This window comes from Ictalurus punctatus, chromosome 19 (genome assembly GCF_001660625.3).
Source record: "Ictalurus punctatus breed USDA103 chromosome 19, Coco_2.0, whole genome shotgun sequence".
Classification (NCBI taxonomy): Eukaryota; Metazoa; Chordata; class Actinopteri; order Siluriformes; family Ictaluridae; genus Ictalurus; species Ictalurus punctatus.
Window position 1 is genome coordinate 20,572,894 of NC_030434.2, and position 16,867 is coordinate 20,589,760.

General features: G+C 43.5%; 1 protein-coding gene across 7 annotated transcripts in view; it reads left to right on the forward strand.

Annotated features, from left to right (window-relative positions):
- The first annotated feature begins 1,339 nt into the window (after nt 1-1,339).
- sbf1 (SET binding factor 1) overlaps nt 1,340-16,867 on the forward strand; it is a 68,523-nt gene continuing 52,995 nt past the window's right edge. For all 7 annotated transcript variants that reach the window (XM_017494025.3, XM_017494029.3, XM_017494026.3 and 4 more), the window contains exon 1: nt 1,340-1,554. In XM_017494025.3, the coding sequence (XP_017349514.1) occupies nt 1,500-1,554 (55 nt within the window). In that variant the 5' untranslated portion in view covers nt 1,340-1,499. The remainder of the gene's footprint in view (nt 1,555-16,867) is intronic.

The following is a 16,867-nucleotide window of genomic DNA, read 5'->3' on the forward strand; positions in this document are numbered from 1 at the left end:
TGGAGAGATGCCCCCAGACAAAACTGGGCAAAAATATTTAAGATGTCGGTCATCCGAGACAGAGACAGAGAGGCTTGCATTGTGGATGAATCAATCATCACCCCGATGAACGTGGTGGATTGCGTAGGAGACTGTGAGCTCTTTGCCCTGTTCAACAAGAGACCCAAACTGGCAACGTGGCCTAGTAGCAGCTGGGTATCGTGCACAGCCTGGTCCCTCGTCTGAGCGCAAAGCAACCAATCATCTAGGTATGGGAGAATGTATGTTCATACAGTCTGACAAGCAACAGTCGCAAAGGACTATTAAGAGACTTGAGAGACTTCTTTTCAGAGAAAAAACATAATGAAGAATGCTGGGTTTTGTTGCAAAAATAAGAAGCGAATGCGACAGTCACAGTCTCCAGAAGAACCGTGACTGGTTCTGCAACGTATTCCATAAAACCTAAGCTCATTTCCTTATAACACTGCACTAATTGTACCAGAGACTACTCTTTTTTGTTTTTAAAGGAAAGGGTCATCACACCAAATGACTTTTTTCATTTATTACTTTTTTATTGCTCTTTACAGTATTTTTTTTTAATGTAGAAAAATCTTATTGCAATATTTTTGAAGGCTTCTTTGCTCTACAGCATTTCTTTGTCTGTGTGTGTGTGTGTGTGTGTGTGTGTGTGTGTGTGTGTGTGTGTGTACAGTACAGTGCAAATGTTTTGGCACCCTATAAACTTTGTTATAGATTTTAATTTTATGACTTGTACGTTATCGAGTCAATACAAAAACATTTTTTAGATTTCCAAACATTAGTTTTCTAGCACAAAATGAAATGTTACAGAAAAATGTCTGTATGTCAGTAAAGAAAGCAGCGTATTACGTGAGAGACTTCTTTTCAGACAAAAAAAAAAAAAAAAAAAACACACACAATGAATTCTGCTTGGTTTTGCTGCAAAAAATAAGAAGCGAGTGTGACCGTCAAAGTCTCCAGAAGAACTGTGACTGGTTCTGCAACATGCTCAATAAAACTTAGTTCATTTCCTTATAAAACTGCACTAACTCTACCAACTACTCTTTTTTGTTTGTTTTTAAGGGTCGTCACACCAAATTACTTTCTTTCATTTATTACCCTTTACTGCTCTTTACAGTATTTTTTATTTTATTTTACTTAAATGTAGAAACAATGAATTGCATTATTTTTGAAGACATCTTTTCTCTACAGCATTTCTATATCTACAAGGAATGTGTGAAAACAGTACAATCACTGGACTGAAATATGAATCTGAATAAAGACTGGTCGTTCGCTCCTGTCACGCTTCCTGTGAGAGTCTTACTGCGCATGCGCACGTCGCTGTCAGGGCACGGCTCGGCTACAGTATGGCGGCGAGCTGCTGCTGGAAGGATGATGCTGTCGCCCAGTCCGCTGTTCAGGCTGCTTTCAGAATGTGAAAGGAATATACACCGCGCACGGAAAGTGGACAACAACAAAGGCCTGTAGCCGTGGAACCGAGGATGACCAGGCTTGCGGATTATTTCGTCGTGGTCGGCTACGATCTCGATAAGAGGGGTGAGTGATTGAGTGAGAGAGGGACACACACACACACACACACACACACACACACACACACACACACACACACAGTTTTTCCTTTCCTCGATAAGCTATGCTGTTACGTTGCTATGCTAACTATGTAGATATGGCTGAATGCCAAATCTCCCCATACTCCCTGCACAAGCGCACTGTAATAGGGCGTGTGTGTTAATGTCATATATATATTATAGCGCTCTATTTAGTGCACTCCGTTTGATGTAGGGAGGGATTTAGGATTTGGTTAGCAAACAGTAACGGCTAGGGGGACACTAAGGAGCGGGAGGTGGGGACGGACAGAGCGGCCCGGGACAGAGCGGCGTCCCGCACCAGCTGATTCATTCTCGGGCGTCTGGTTTAACTCTGGACCGCGGATATTTAAGGCCTCTGGGGGGGGGGTTGACATGACCGAGGAAAGATTTGAGACGGCGGAAATGTGCTGTGACTTCTCTAACCCTGGTTTATCAATCCTGCTATTGTGCAAATATGCAAAGTAAATAACCCGGGTTAAATGATATGCATGCTTTCTTTTGAGTTTTCACCCAGAACACACACACGATACTGATTTATTCGACTAATTTGAACGCTGTCAAGTCGACATCACAGCTCTGAGATCATCAATAATGATTTAACCACTTAGACTGTTTTCCCCTCCATGCATGTGGTTAATTAGATCAGATAAAAGATGGTCCAAAACCCAACCTATTCAGTCCCCCTCTTTCTGAAAGCATCGCCATGCTGTTATTATTGTTCAGAGGATAATTTGGACCATGTGGCCTAGATTCAGTCTATACAACCGCTCTATTAAACGATAAATTATTCACAACCCCTTCATCCAGAGATGTAAATGGAAACCACTTCTTTCCATGACTTCCTCTAGCTTTATTTATGTCCAGGTGTGTGTCTGTATATTATTTATGAAGCTTTAGAGCGACCCAGAAGCCGCGACAGAAATAACGTAGCGTTTTGTAGTTTCTCTTAACTCTCCTGTATGAAAGTGTATGGTTTAAGCATGCGGCAGGATGTTACACAGCCTTGCCTTCCTGTTTCTAGTCGACAGCCTTGTTTCCACGCCGACCACATCATGCTGTCTGCACAGCAGAAGTTTGGAGGCGTACTTTTTCAGCCAAAGGTGTCACGAAAGAAAACAGTCCCGATTTCACTTCTAGTTCACTCAGGGGACATTCCCTGAATAGTCAGTGCGGTGCTGGGGAAATCAGGACCTCCGCAGTACATGGAGGTATATTACGTACTGTTAGGAGTCGTCCTGCGTGATAAATGTTGGTAAAACCATAAGGGCTGTGCATCAATACAGTTTTATTTGTGTAGAGCTTTTAACAATGCTCAAAGCAGCTTTACAGAAACATATAAACACAGGATAGAGATTTTAAGTGTGTGAATTTATCCCTATTGACCGAGCCAATGGCGACGGTGGTGAGGGAAACACTCCCTAAGATGATAGGAGGAAGAAACCTTGAGAGGAACCGGACTCAGAAGGGAAGCCGTCCTCATCTGGGTAACAACGGATAGTGTGAAAGTAAAAGAAAGTTTATCACTGTTCACTAAAGGAGACCTGAGTGCAAAATTGTCTGTGGTAATTGCAGTCCTAAATCCATCGCAGCAACCGTAGTCCCAGCAACCACAGCGAAACTGTTCATGTGGTATTGAGGTCCAAAACCATTTCCATGGTACTTTAAGTGGTACTATCCTCAGCAATCTCCAGGCTGTGGCCTCCAGTTGATGAGAGCTCCATCCAGAGGTAGACTAGAACTTTGTACTGATTTTTCTGTTGGAGAGAAAGTAACATTCATTCAGTGATCAACAGCCTTTAAAGTAAGAGTGTGTGTGTGTGTGTGTGAATGATGTGATGGTGCTGTGACATTTTTCGCTCCTGTAACTCGGAGATGCTCCACGTATCATCCGTCACATGATACTGATTCATAACGATGTCTTTTCAAGCTTTTTTCAGCGCACTTTAAGCCAATTTGTCGTGTAAATCAGATATGTCAAATCTGCTCCAACACTGATCTGATGTTTTAGGTCTGTATGAAATTAGTACTAGCGATATGCAACAAATGAAAAAAAATATATATATATATATATAATATAGGAAAGTAATCGATGACACGACTCGTTACACCAATCAGAGTTACAGTTATCACTCTGAAGCTGATTATTTTCCAATTACAGCACATCCTGAAGTGTTTTATCCTTCTTACATCATAGCAGTTCGCTAATGAGGACATCCATCCATCCATCTTCTATACCGCTTATCCTCTCAGGGTCGCGGGGAGACCTGGAGCCTATCCCAGTTAGCATGGAGCACAAGGCGGGGTACACCCTGGACAGGGTGCCAATGCTAACGAGGACATTTATTAAAAAAAAAAAAAAAGTTGATAATGTCACGTCATGATCCACTTTTGAAACCTATTTCACGTTGTGGAACAGCCGTTGCCTCATCAGCATTTCTTTCCCTTTCTCTTGAAGTGAATAATGTATATAGTTTTTCAAACAAAGGTATAACGTCCTGAGTAATTTTTTTGTGGCAGAAAACTTCCTGACTCTTACAAAGCTCTGACACTGGAGACTCCTTCCATAAACATTAAGTAAACATTTGTGTTGAATAACAACACGCTTTTAATTTGGCATTTGGCATTAGTTTATGTGACAGTCCCCCAGACAAGTCCTTGTAAAAAAAACCCTCAACAATGTCTGACCAATCAGATTAGAGAATTCACCAGGAGTGTTTATCATATTAAGATTCTTGAAGACATTTCCATAATACAGAGTGTGTCATGATCTTCAGGTTTGCTGACAAACTACCAGGAAAAACATCTGTATAAAATTTTTGCTCGTTTTATATCTTACACAAACAAAAAAAAGTTAGAAAAATGTGTCGCAACAACCGAAATGAGTATTGCAGTTTAATTGGTCACGATATGGATATTATATTGTCACATTGCCCGGCTCGCATCGTTGCGTCTTTAAACATCATCGTTATCTGTTTCTTCATCTGTTGCATAACCGTTGCGTCGTCTGTTTTCTGGTACGTGTGGCGTCAGAGCAGTGTGTCACGCATGGAGGTGATGACAGACGCGGTTGTTTTTCCTGAGAGGAACCATGTGCTTGGCTTGTCCGTCAGAAGAATCGCTATGTGTTAGTAATTACGCCATGTCCAACACTAGAATGTGTCCACGTCTATGCCGCGATGAGTAAACGGTCTTTATGAGCACCTCAGCTGATGGCCAGAGTGCTATCGATAAAATGTGTCAGGTTTCAAGAACTCTAACAGTTAGCCTACAGCCTATATGGCATGAAAGTGTAGTCAGGGTGGAGTGTGTAAAAGATGTGGAACTGCAACATTGTTTGGACCGACATCCTAAAGTGCAGAATAGGATCCTCTGAGCGAGGGGCTCGCAAACAGGAAGTGACTGCGTGGGCTCTGGGGAAGGGAAAATGAAGCGAGCTTCGGCATTGTCCGTGTAATGAGCGAGCGGCTTCGGGTGGGGACCCAAAAAAAAAAAAACCCGCCGTGAGCCGAGCTTGGAAGTGAGCGTGAAAAGCCTTTTGGGGTTTTGTTGTGCTCTTGCCCCACCCTGACCCTCTTCTCCTCCTCCTCCTCTTCTCTTCCTTCATAAAGGCTCTGAACAGTCGAGGCCTGAATAATGATAAGGACAATAGTCGTCCGGAGCTTTTATTCTTTCCCAGGCCACTCCTGCTGCTTCTTCCATGAACGAATGCAGAGTTTGTATCTCATACAGACCTGCGCTGGGCATTTTTAAGCTACTTTTTCGAGACTGGAATAATAATTCACAATGTTCTTGACTACTTGGTTGTGTGTCCAAACTTCAATACATTTCGCAGTCCACACTTCTTCAGACTTTCTTTCAGCAGCGAGTGAATGGACGAGTGAGCTGTGTGGCATGATTATGGGGTCTGTGCTGCGTTGCCATGGTACTCGAGTCTCTGTAACGGCACCCGCTCTGGCCCGCAGCGGATGGACGAGGCTTTTCGCATCTGCCAGCCGTCTGTTAGATGAATGCCCCTTATTCATGCGGGAGTACAGGGCACTGGACGATGGCCTTGTTCTGAGAACGGACGGTGCTCTCTCTATACACACACTCTCACAATGTCTAGTGATGGGATGCATGAAGCTTATTTGAAGGCTCACCCAGACCCAGATCCGTTTAAGCACCTCATTTTAGGGTCATTTGCAGGTTCGCTGGTCAGTTGCAGTTCCACTGATGGGATCAGAGTACGGCAGATGGAGTGAATCGTTCATGGCCACAACGCTTTCATGGTCTTCACTGGAATGTAGACTATGTGCTTTCCATTCCCTTCCTTTCCCTTCCCCCAGGGCCCTTGGGGGACACACTGAGGCAGTCCAGTTCTCACCCATGAACCACTTTATGAGGCTTGGTCAGCGAAAAATCCAACACTTTGAGAACAATGTTCCCCAAAGATAAATCGATAGGATTTTGGTCATTTCACCTTCTACAGTGCACAATATAATTAAAAGATTCAAGGAATCCGGTCAAATCTCGGTGCGTTAAGGGCGAGGCTGAAAACCACTCCTGAATGCATGTGATCCCCGATCCCTCAGACGTCACTGTATTAAAAACCGTCATGAGTCTGTAATGGATATCCTGACATGGGCTCGGGAATACTTTGGTATACCTTTGTCGATAAACACCATTCGCCGCTGCATCCACAGAAGCAAGTTAAGGTTTTACAAAGCAGAAGCCAATGCTGTCCAGAAGCGCCGCTGACTTCTCTGGGCTTGGTCTCATCTGAGATGGACAGGAGCACAGCGGAATCATATTTTGTGGTCCGACGTTTATAAATGTTCTGGGTCAGATCTTTAGTCCGAGCTGAGTGAGGACTAGTGAGGCTGTGAAGATGTACTGATTGGATAGTCTCAGTTTTGAACAGGTGATGCCGGGACGGTGGAATGTAAACGTTGCAGATTTACAACGTGAATCAAATCCTGCAGGTTTGTTTGTTTGTTACGTGAAAAAAAAAGTTACGTGAGTGGTAGTTACGGAGAATCTTCCTCTTGTTTAGGTAAATGTTCTGTGGCAGAGATTGACGCATAGTGAGATTGAGGCAGGTAATCGTCTTTCATTCAGCTGGGTTTATATAGTGTAATATTGTCTCAGTTGTGAGTCTGTGACTGACTGATTATTTGATTGTCTGACTGACTGTCTGATTAGCTGACTGTCTGATTAGCTGACTGACTGAGTGTCTGATTGACCGACTTATTGTCTGATGGTCTTATTGGGTGATTGTGTACTTGAGTAAGTGATTGACTCACCGACTGTCTGATTGATTAAGTGACTTATCAACTGACTGACTGTCTGATTGTACATTTGACTGACTGGTGGTCTGATGTTCTGATTGACTGACTGACTGAATTAGTGACTGAACAATTGGCTGATTGACTGGTTGTCTGATTATCTGATAGAACGACTAACTGACTGATTGAGTAAATGACTGAACAACTGACTGACCATCTGATAGACTGGCTGACTGGCTGGCTGGCTGGCTGACTGACTGACTGACTGACTGACTGAGTGCCTGACTGTCTGATTGTCTGCCTGAGTAAGTGACTCAGCAACTGACTGACTGTCTGACTTAATGAATGAAAGAATGTCTGTCTGAATAAACGGCTGATTGCCTACTTGGGTAAGTGACTGAGTGACTGACTGCCTGGCTGAATTACTGACTGACTCGCTGACTGTCTGACACTGCCGTGTAATACTGTTTAGCGCTGAAGTGCTAATATAGTTATGCAATCTGGCATGAAGTAGGGCTGCACGATTATGGCCAAAATGATAATCCTTATTATTTCGATCAATATTGAGATCACGATTATTTATCACGATTATTCATCGACTTTAGGGACAACATATATTTTTATTGCACTTTCACGTTTAAATAAACAGACCGCTGCTTTCACCTCCATTTTGTGCTGCATTCCTGATAATGTACAAATCTTTGCATCAAATTAGACTGATCCTTAAAGTGCATCATCTCCTAAATGCAAAATATAAATAAAATCGTACCCGAAATATAGGATAAGTCAAAATAAAAATGCCATCGAGCCAAATGAAAATAAGCAATTCAATATAACAATATGCAATCAAATGAAATGAAATGCAGAAAAGGCAATGACGGTGTTTACACGAGGAGAGACGCAGACAAATCACCCAATAGAGCGGTGACGCAGGGACGACGTCATTGTGTCCCGGAACCCGGAAGCCATCATCACACCGGTTCCCTCGACAAAAACCCAGTAGGATTTTCTCATAGGCTTTTGGATTATCGCAAAAAATAATCTCTGTGATCAGTAAAAGTTTACAACGCTAACACATTTTGTCCATCAAGATCATTTTCACAAATGAACACAACTTTTATGAAGTTTGAAGAATAAACGCAATCTCCAGAAATAAACAGCTAACCGTACGCTATAAACGAACTACACCACGGTCGCTCGACTTCAACGTCACCGTCACCAAGCTTCCCACAACTTTCCCAAACTTGATTATCCATAACACGGACTTACTCTGTGGATGAATCTTCATCCACGTTTATTTTTTTGGGAATTGGGGATTTTAGCGTTACAAAATGACGTCATCCCTGCGCCGCTCTATGGTGACTGGCTGTAAGTTTAGGAAGCGCTTGCTTTGATCTGCAGCGGAGTTTACTATGAGCGGAGGACGAACTTTCATGTTCATGTAATCGTGGGCGGTCGAAATCGTAATCGCGATCGATATTCGATTAATTGCGCAGCCCTAGCATGAATTGATCGCTTGTTAACTTTGCGCTTAACATCGATTAGTAAAATAGTCATCAGTAATAGCATAGCATCCTCTCTAAACCATCATGTCTGTCCATGAATGTGAGTTTGGCATTTAGTGCGGTATAGTGTTGTTTGGTTTTTTTCTTTCTTTCCTTTTCAATGTCCATTTATTTAGGATTGGAGTATTAGATGTATCTGTTGGTTTGTCTTCTTTTTTTAATTTTTTTTATTTTTTATTTATTTTTTTTAAATTATTAGGACTGATTCTGAGAACGTGCATCACAGGTCACCTACCCAATCTCCCAAAAGTTGATGGTGCAGAATTTTATATCCCTTCCTGTCTTGGTGACTCATCCACTGTGCGCGTTTTAAGAAAGAAGTGCCGAGTAGAAAAGCGACCGCAATCAGGGATCATTCAGTAACACGCTACTGATGAGTGAAACGCCTGAAGCCTTGTGAGACGAGCTGTTACCATGATTATTAAGTGCTGACTAGTTTTCTGGCTCTGTGTAATTGAAGCCTCTCCTGTGGGGAAAGTGTGAGAAAATAACTCTCTCACACCTTCCCTTCGATAGTTAAGGAATCTTTTGGCCTTTTTTTAAACTCCAGTCAAGGGAAAGATTGGGTGTTTATTGCTTTTCTATTGTTTTTCCATTTCCTGCAGCTCACCACAGCGCTCAAGCTCATGGCTCTGTCTCAAATGCAGAGTATATTGCACAGACACTCCTCAGTAGATAATCCAAAATGTTTGAAGATTACCGTTGATTTTCGTTTTCTGAGCGTAGCCTGATGTGCCCTTTGACCCCGTGTGCATTTCTATGGCGTGTGAGGCGGAGCAGTCGGATCATGCTTGTGTTGGCTGGAAGTGGAACTGGCGAGACATAAAAAGTGTGCAAGACCGCATACCATGTTGTGTAAAGCAGCAGTGAGACATTATGATAAGATAGTGAAGGTCACCTCTAGTGTGTTTCTGTAATTCAAATCTACAGTCAGTTCCAAAAGTAATGGCCCCCTTCAAGAAAATAAGCATTATATGTACAATGATTCAAATTTTCAGTTCAATCCAGTTCATTATAAAATGAGGTGTATGTATGGGACATATTCCTTAGCAGGGTGTCAATACTTTTGCCACTTATTGTCTTATTAACTAAAAAGTGAAAGTGTGTGTGTATAAATACGCACTGTTATAAATACACACACACACTTTCACTTTTTAGTTAATAAGACAATAAGTGGCAAAAGTATTGACACCCCGCTAAGGAATAGGTCCCATACATTAGCTGTGTTTTCACCGCAGGAACTTTCCCCAGGAACTAGGGACATTTGGAGGTACTCGGGATCAGGGTCTAAATTAAGTTCCGGGTAAAATATTTCCCCCATCAGAAAGTCCCTACTCAGTTCGTGGGACTTTTTCAAAGTTCAGGACCTTCAGGGGGTGGGACTTGGGTGCTGAACATGCTGATTGGTTGAGTGCACACAGCATTTTTTTTTTTTCCACTGCCATTTTTAAAAGTCTGTTGCGGTGCGTACAGTGACTGCAATTTGAATCGACACAATAGATTTTTTTTAAAAACAACACATCTAGCGGACCGACGAGGAAGTTCAGGCCTTAAGTATTTATGTCGAAATACAGCGGGAACTGGAAACGGCGACCCGCAATGATAAAGTATACTTAAAAATATAAAGTGTGTTAAGCGAGCTAGGCAATGTTCAAACAGGAAAACAGTGCAGAGAGAAGCTCGCCCACACACGCCTTCATCTCAGTCATCACAGGGTCAATCTCAGCAATAGCTGACAAAATCCGTTTGCTTACTTTAAGTCTAGCGTTACGAGCATTCTGAGTTCGCTTTACTACTACTGCTCGCCTCTTTTCCAGCACTTTCTCAACGACCGCTTTAGCAAAGCAGTGCAGCACGGCTCGAATCTCCTCCATGCTTGTTATTGTGTCGTTATCAGATTTCAGAAAATAGACCGTCCGTTTTTTAAAACACGAACCTTTATCCAAAGATAAAAAATAATTCATCCCCTAACCGGGAATCGAACCCGGGCCGCAGAGGTGAGCACGCCAAATCCTAACCACTACACCATCGGTTTGGTTGCGACCGACCCTTTTATTGCTGTTCAAAGGTTTGTGGTCCAATCAGAGCCCGCTACGTGTTTTAATGAGCCGAGTAAATATTTTACATCATTAAAATCAGCTTACTTTGTGTCAGTAATCAGTTTGACTGTAGCATACTGCTTGTCACGCGCAGTCGTATGTCACCGGACTAATTTGCCTAATCGTCATGGTACTTTAGACCGCGATGGAAACGCAGACGACGAAGGTCTGGAGGAACCAAATAGTTCCTTAAGAAAAGTTCCTGGGACTGATTGTTCCGGGTAATTTCGGTGGAAACGCGGCTATTGAGACACAAACATTAAGACTTAAGACAACTTTGATATCAACACGAGTTAAACTGAGAAGATTTAAACTGTTTATACGTACAAGTCTTTATCTTTACAAGTCAAGTAATGAATATGAAGAAATGACCTGTTACAAATACAAAGGAAATAAAGAGGTTTTTAAAAATAAGCGTGGAACAGTTTTAAAAAATTTGCCATGAGCCTCTGGATGTGTTTGATGAGACCAACATACAGCTATAAATAAAGCAGAAATACTTGTGGGAGATAATGCATGTTCAGACGCTCAACATTGCTAGCCATTACATTAAGCTGTATTAAAACAGGCTGTTATTTTCTCCTGGGGTGCCAATAATTTTGAAACTTTGTTTATGCTGAAAAAAATCGCATTATGTTGGAAAATTGCATTAAGGCAACTTGTAATGTTTAAACAGTATATCTTGTCAAAATGTCTTTGGGATTAAAACCGCTAATTGTACTGTTGTTATTTATCTGTTATTTTTTGTTTATTTAGTTTTGGCTTATGTTCATGACGATGTGTTGGAACAGAAGAAATTGCACTTTGGCAGGTTCTTTGCGTCATGCTGTCTCGTCGAATGTCTTGCTGAAGTGATCAGCTCAGAGTGTGGGTTAAAAACATCAAACCACAAGTTTTTTTATATATATATATATAAAGCGCAGTGTGTCAGGGAAGCGCTTGAGTCAGAGCAGTCGCTTCACCAGTGTGTCTCAAGCATGTTCACGCTCCACTAACCTCGACTTCTGTTTTCTCTTAAACTAATGAAGAAACTCTGCTTCTTTTCTCGGTAGAGCTTTTAAAATGTTTGTCGCCTGATGTGTGTGTGTTCATATTGTGCAGGAAGGATGCGAGTTTGTTGAGGAGCTTTTTTGCACAAAGAAAACGCCACTCACGGTCATCCCAAAGAACAGCGAGATTGCTTTGGCAGATGAAGTTTCTCTCCCTGTGCATCCACCCAGAGAGCCAGGGCCAAGCAGAGGGCATTGAGGAGGCTGATGGGAGGGTGGATGGGGCGCTTATGAGGGGACAGTGGGGAAACCGATGAGGGAAAGGCGAGGGGCTGTTATGGGGTTGATCAAAGGAGCAGATTCAAGAGCTAAGCATGGGACTCTGGAAGAGCGATGAAGAGAGTGATGGGGGGGGGGGGGGGGGGCTGATAATGGGCCGATAGATAATGTTGAGGGCTATGGAGGGGCTGATGGGGTAATGTGGAGTGGATTGGGAGGTGATGGGGAGATTGATTTAGAGGTCTGGGGGGCTGATGGGGTGCAAAGGAGAGCCCCATAGAGGTGCTGATGTGGAGAATGATTGGGAGACTCATGGATGGGGGGGGTGAGGGGCTTGATTGTGAATGATTGGGGTGGGCAACGGGAGGGTTTAGGGACATGCAGGGGGAATTGAGGAGGTTGATGTGGAGAATGATGGGCGGGGGTGATACTGGGCTGATAGATTATGTTGAGGTCTATGGAGGGGTTGATGGGGTAATGTGGGGTGGATTGGGAGGTGATGGGCAGGCTGATGGGGAGAATGATGGGGAGCTGATGGGGAGCAATGAGGAGACCAATAGTGGGCCAAGGGCAGAGCTGAGGAAAATTGGTGGGGCAGGGGGGTGGGGGTCAGCAGGGAGGCTGATGGGGTGGGGGCTGATGGGAGGGCTGAAGAGATTCTGGTCTGAGAGTGAGATTTGGTCTCTGCCTGGGCTGGGTTTTTTTTTTTTTTTTTTTAGAACTGGGTTTGCTCTGCTTTTAATCAGGGTGAGCGCTGTAGGCCTGTTGCTTACTTTTACAGCAGCGCAATTGTGGTCTCATTCCTTCACTGTGTGTGTGTGTGAGATAGAGAAAGAGAAAGAAAGAAGCCGCTTTCAGAAACACACTCACTGTGTCCAGATACTCATAAATATGTATAAGCCTCTGTGCCACGCTGCTTGTATTTTAGCCATTTTAGCCATTTGGGGTGGCTGTGGATCAGGTGGTAGAGTGGGTTGTCCACTAATCGTAGGGTTGGTGGTTCGATTCCCGGCCCACGTGACTCCACATGCCAAAGTGTCCTTGGGCAAGACACTGAACCCCAAGTTGCTCCCCATGGCAAATAAGCATGGTCTTGCATGGCAGCTCTGCTACCATTGGTGTGTGTGTGTGAATGGGTGAATGAGACACAGTGTAAAGCGCTTTGGATAAAAGCGCTATATAAGTCGTGATTGTTCAGGTGTTGATTAATTTCCTATATCAGCTATGTCATTATCTCTGGCTGCACGTTTCATATTAAGACCTCTTGATGTCAAACGGTATCGTTTCTGTCATCATTGACAACGAGAGATTCCAAGAAAACGAAGACAAAACAGTGTCAGAGCTGTGCAGAAACACTCTTCTGACATGAAACAAAACGTGTTCTTCGTCACCGCGACCCTACTCGACCCAAGCTAACTAATGCGTCTCATTTCAAATGAACTCGCTGACATTATAAAGAAGTCTCCTAGTACATCAACATGCAAGTATGCACTTTTCACGGCTACTGTTTAAACCAGGGAAACACAAACGGAGCTAAATAAAGCATCTCTGATTAAGTACCAGTGTCGATGAGTACCAAAAGAAATATGTACCCAGCACCCATAGTAGTAAGCCGGTCCAAATCTACTACAGTTGTGATTAGTGAATTGTTTGTGTTCAGTGATTTAACTAGAAGATCGTGTTAGGTCTTATTACCAACATCATACGGTTTAAAAACGCAAATATTTGCCGTTGTTCTAGGATGAGACGCTTGATCTGACTTGTATACTGTATGTGCTGTGTTGCTTATCAGCTCAGTGTTGTGTTGCATGACCTGAGCGACAGATTGAGATTTCTCGTAGCTCTGGTCACCAGGAAGTCGAATTCAAGCGAGTATGACTGAGGCCGACGAGGATACATGCCACGTCTCGTTATTACGGTTCCTGCAATAGGGGCTGATTAATGCATCAGATGAGTTCCGGTTTGAAACCACACCTGACTAGACTTACTAGTTCCTCAACCTCTGTGTTCATGTGATTTTAAATGTGAAGCCATGTGACAATGAATGAATCCCATTTCTTTTATTGTCTCAGGCTTTGAGGTGAGAGGGGAAAACCCTGCTGGAACAGGAACAAACCCAGCGACTATATCACACACGGTTTTGGCTCACGTGCAGGGTTTCAGTCATCGTAGTCCGATCATTCAGCTACGTTTAGTGTAATTGATTGGCATAATACAGTTACATCTTCACACTCATGTGTAGCTTGTATTATACTACGGCTGAAAGATACGGAAACGTTGCGCTATTATAGGATTTTGTGATAGTCACATTTCCGTAAATATATTCCTCATTTCCACGTGGAATTAATGCTGCGTTTGACTCAGCCTGGACGTGGGAAGTCAAGTGCTCAACTCGGAGTAACGTCAGAGTCGAGAGCTCCTGAGCAGGAGTTCCACGTTCGAGTGGTCTTTTCTTTGGTCGTTCGTAGTAGGAGGTCTGAAATTATGACTTGCAACCTTTTTTGTTGAACGCAGCATTGCTTTCAGTCCAACAGTCGAAATGGTGCCGGTTAATTTGAGATGACGTGGGTGTGGGTACTCGGATCGATTAGTATTCGAGATGGTGTTGACTTGTACCCATAATTCTCCTTTGGGCTTGTGAAATCGTGCACAATAAACCATCGTCCTATTGTGCTGCGGATTGTCGTATTGGTAGTATTGCTCGTGGCTCTGGAGGGGAGTAGAGACTAAACCACATCTGTGAGCAGGGTATTGCTGCAGTCATGCTGCCTCAAGGCAAGAATCGGGGTGGGGCTGGACAGTCTGGTTTCCTGGTGAACTAGTGGCTAGCATGTGGCGCTGTGGCCCAGTCAGGGAACCGACCCCAGCCAGTGGAGGGTTACACAAGCCAGAGCACTCTCACTGCCAATCCCAAGCCTGGAAAATGGGAAGAGTTGCATCAGGAAGGGTATCCGGCGTAAAACTCGTGCCAGAATCCGTATGCAGTTGGGTGATCCACGGTGACGACCCTGAAATGGGGGCAGCCGAAAGAGTCATGAATGCTTGCAAGACACCGGTGGTCACCAGCCCTCTTCCTGGAGACTTTAGCTCCAACCATAATTGTCCACCCACCTGACCATCTACTCATTGCCAAAAGAGATTCTTGATCACCTACAACAGGTTTTGATTGGAGAAGATGAAACCGGCAGGAAGGTGGATCTCATGGAAGAGTGATGGTGGCCACTGCTGTAAATAAAGCTCACGTGCTCCTGTGCTGAACAGAAGCAGGTGTTTTATATTCTCGAATTAAACCCCCATTCCTATTTTGCGAGTGAAGATACTCACGGCCTTATCTGTTTGGGAAACGTGTCCAACAGTAGCTAAGACGCTTCAGAGACAGAAGTTTTGTTGCTCTGCTCTGACATCAGACTCCAGGGTTGTTCTTAAAGCTGTAGACACCGTGTTTTCCGACAGACATTTACATTGTCCAATTCGATAGCCCTCGTGATGAGTGGGATCTGCGAGCGATTCCCGATACTAACGTCGATCATCAGAAGTGTGCTGCGCTTGGAACAAAAACACAAATGAGGAAAACCGGCTAAATTACAGAACTGAAAGCTGCAATCTCGAACACCTGCCAGGCTGATTTTAACCTTCTAGCGGCCGCTTTAAAACCGGAGGAACTTTTCTGATTGTTTTGCGTTCCTCATTGCTGATATCAGCAGAAGGACCTTGTGACCTCCATCTCCATAATGACTTTGATACGCTAATCGCCTTCCCGCAGTTTCACTTCAGCTGCTGTACGGTAAGAGGAGTTGTGTGGTCTGTGTTTCTCTCTCAGATCTCTCTGTAGGGAAAGTTCCTCAGCGCTCATATGACTCAACAGAGCTGAGCGTTACTCTTCAAGCCAGTCTTCATATCCCTTATCCAGCTATGGAACTTTAAAACTTCTGCAGAGTTTCACTGTGCAAATCAACTTTTTTTTTTAAAAAATAATTGATTCCTAAATAAAAGGTTTGGTCCAAGGTATAGATTTTCCCCAGGTTGTGGCTATTAGTTTAATTGGAAGAGATGTAATGGATTAGCTGAGAGGTTTGGAGGCTGTTACTTACTATCTACATCTGTGTACTTATATAATCCATATGTGCACAGTGTTTAGTCCATTTGAAGCGGACCTTGGTGTGATTTCCTGTTTAGTGCGGTTCTTCCGGGAAGTGAGAATGCAGGATCACATTCAGCTCCGATTCAATTCTATCGAACCTCGGTGCGTTCGTGTTCATTTTATCTAATCTCAGGCGCATGGAGAACACGACACGACTCAGCATATTTTTAATTTTTCTTAATTATTATTTTGGTGCTGTTATGCACAGCGGATATTACGCCCAGCAGTGGACCTCTTCGGCGTCCCACAACGTTCCGCTGACATGGTACACGTGTTGTGGAAACTAAAGATGTCGTCAGCTAATATCCACAGGTTACTTTACTTCCTGAACAAGTGCAACCGAAATCGGACCACCTCCTATATGTAGTTTCGGGTTTGGTACCGCGGTGCGCTTCCACATAACCGCTTTTACATTACCAGTTTTTCATGCCAACCGTGCTGCGTTTCAGACTAAACTGCCAGTGTGAAAGCCCCGTGAGAGAGGTGGTCTCCATGCGCTTGAGTGATTCGACTCAACTGCAGGAACGGAATCAAACATGCCTTTAAAATAAGCCATGAGGCACAAACTGAGCCAAAGAACAGAGCCATATCTCTGTGAAATACCATGTGTTCTGCAGGTTTGGACCAGCAGTCAAAAAGCGAAAGTAACTATATAAAAGCTGTTAGTGATGGGAATTCTCTTTTCAGTGAGTCGGATCAATTGACTCAGCTCATTAATAGGAGATGACCCTTTTAGATTCCAGTCGGTTGCAAGGGGTTGCTCTGATACTCATTTTACTACCGGAAGCCCCCAAAGGTTCCATACAAAGGGGACTGTTTGCCAGCACCACGTCGGTTGTGCCCTCATCAGTGGATATTCGTGGACGAATATCAAATATTTTGTCAAAGGCTTTTAATAAAATATAACCATTTAAAGCACACCT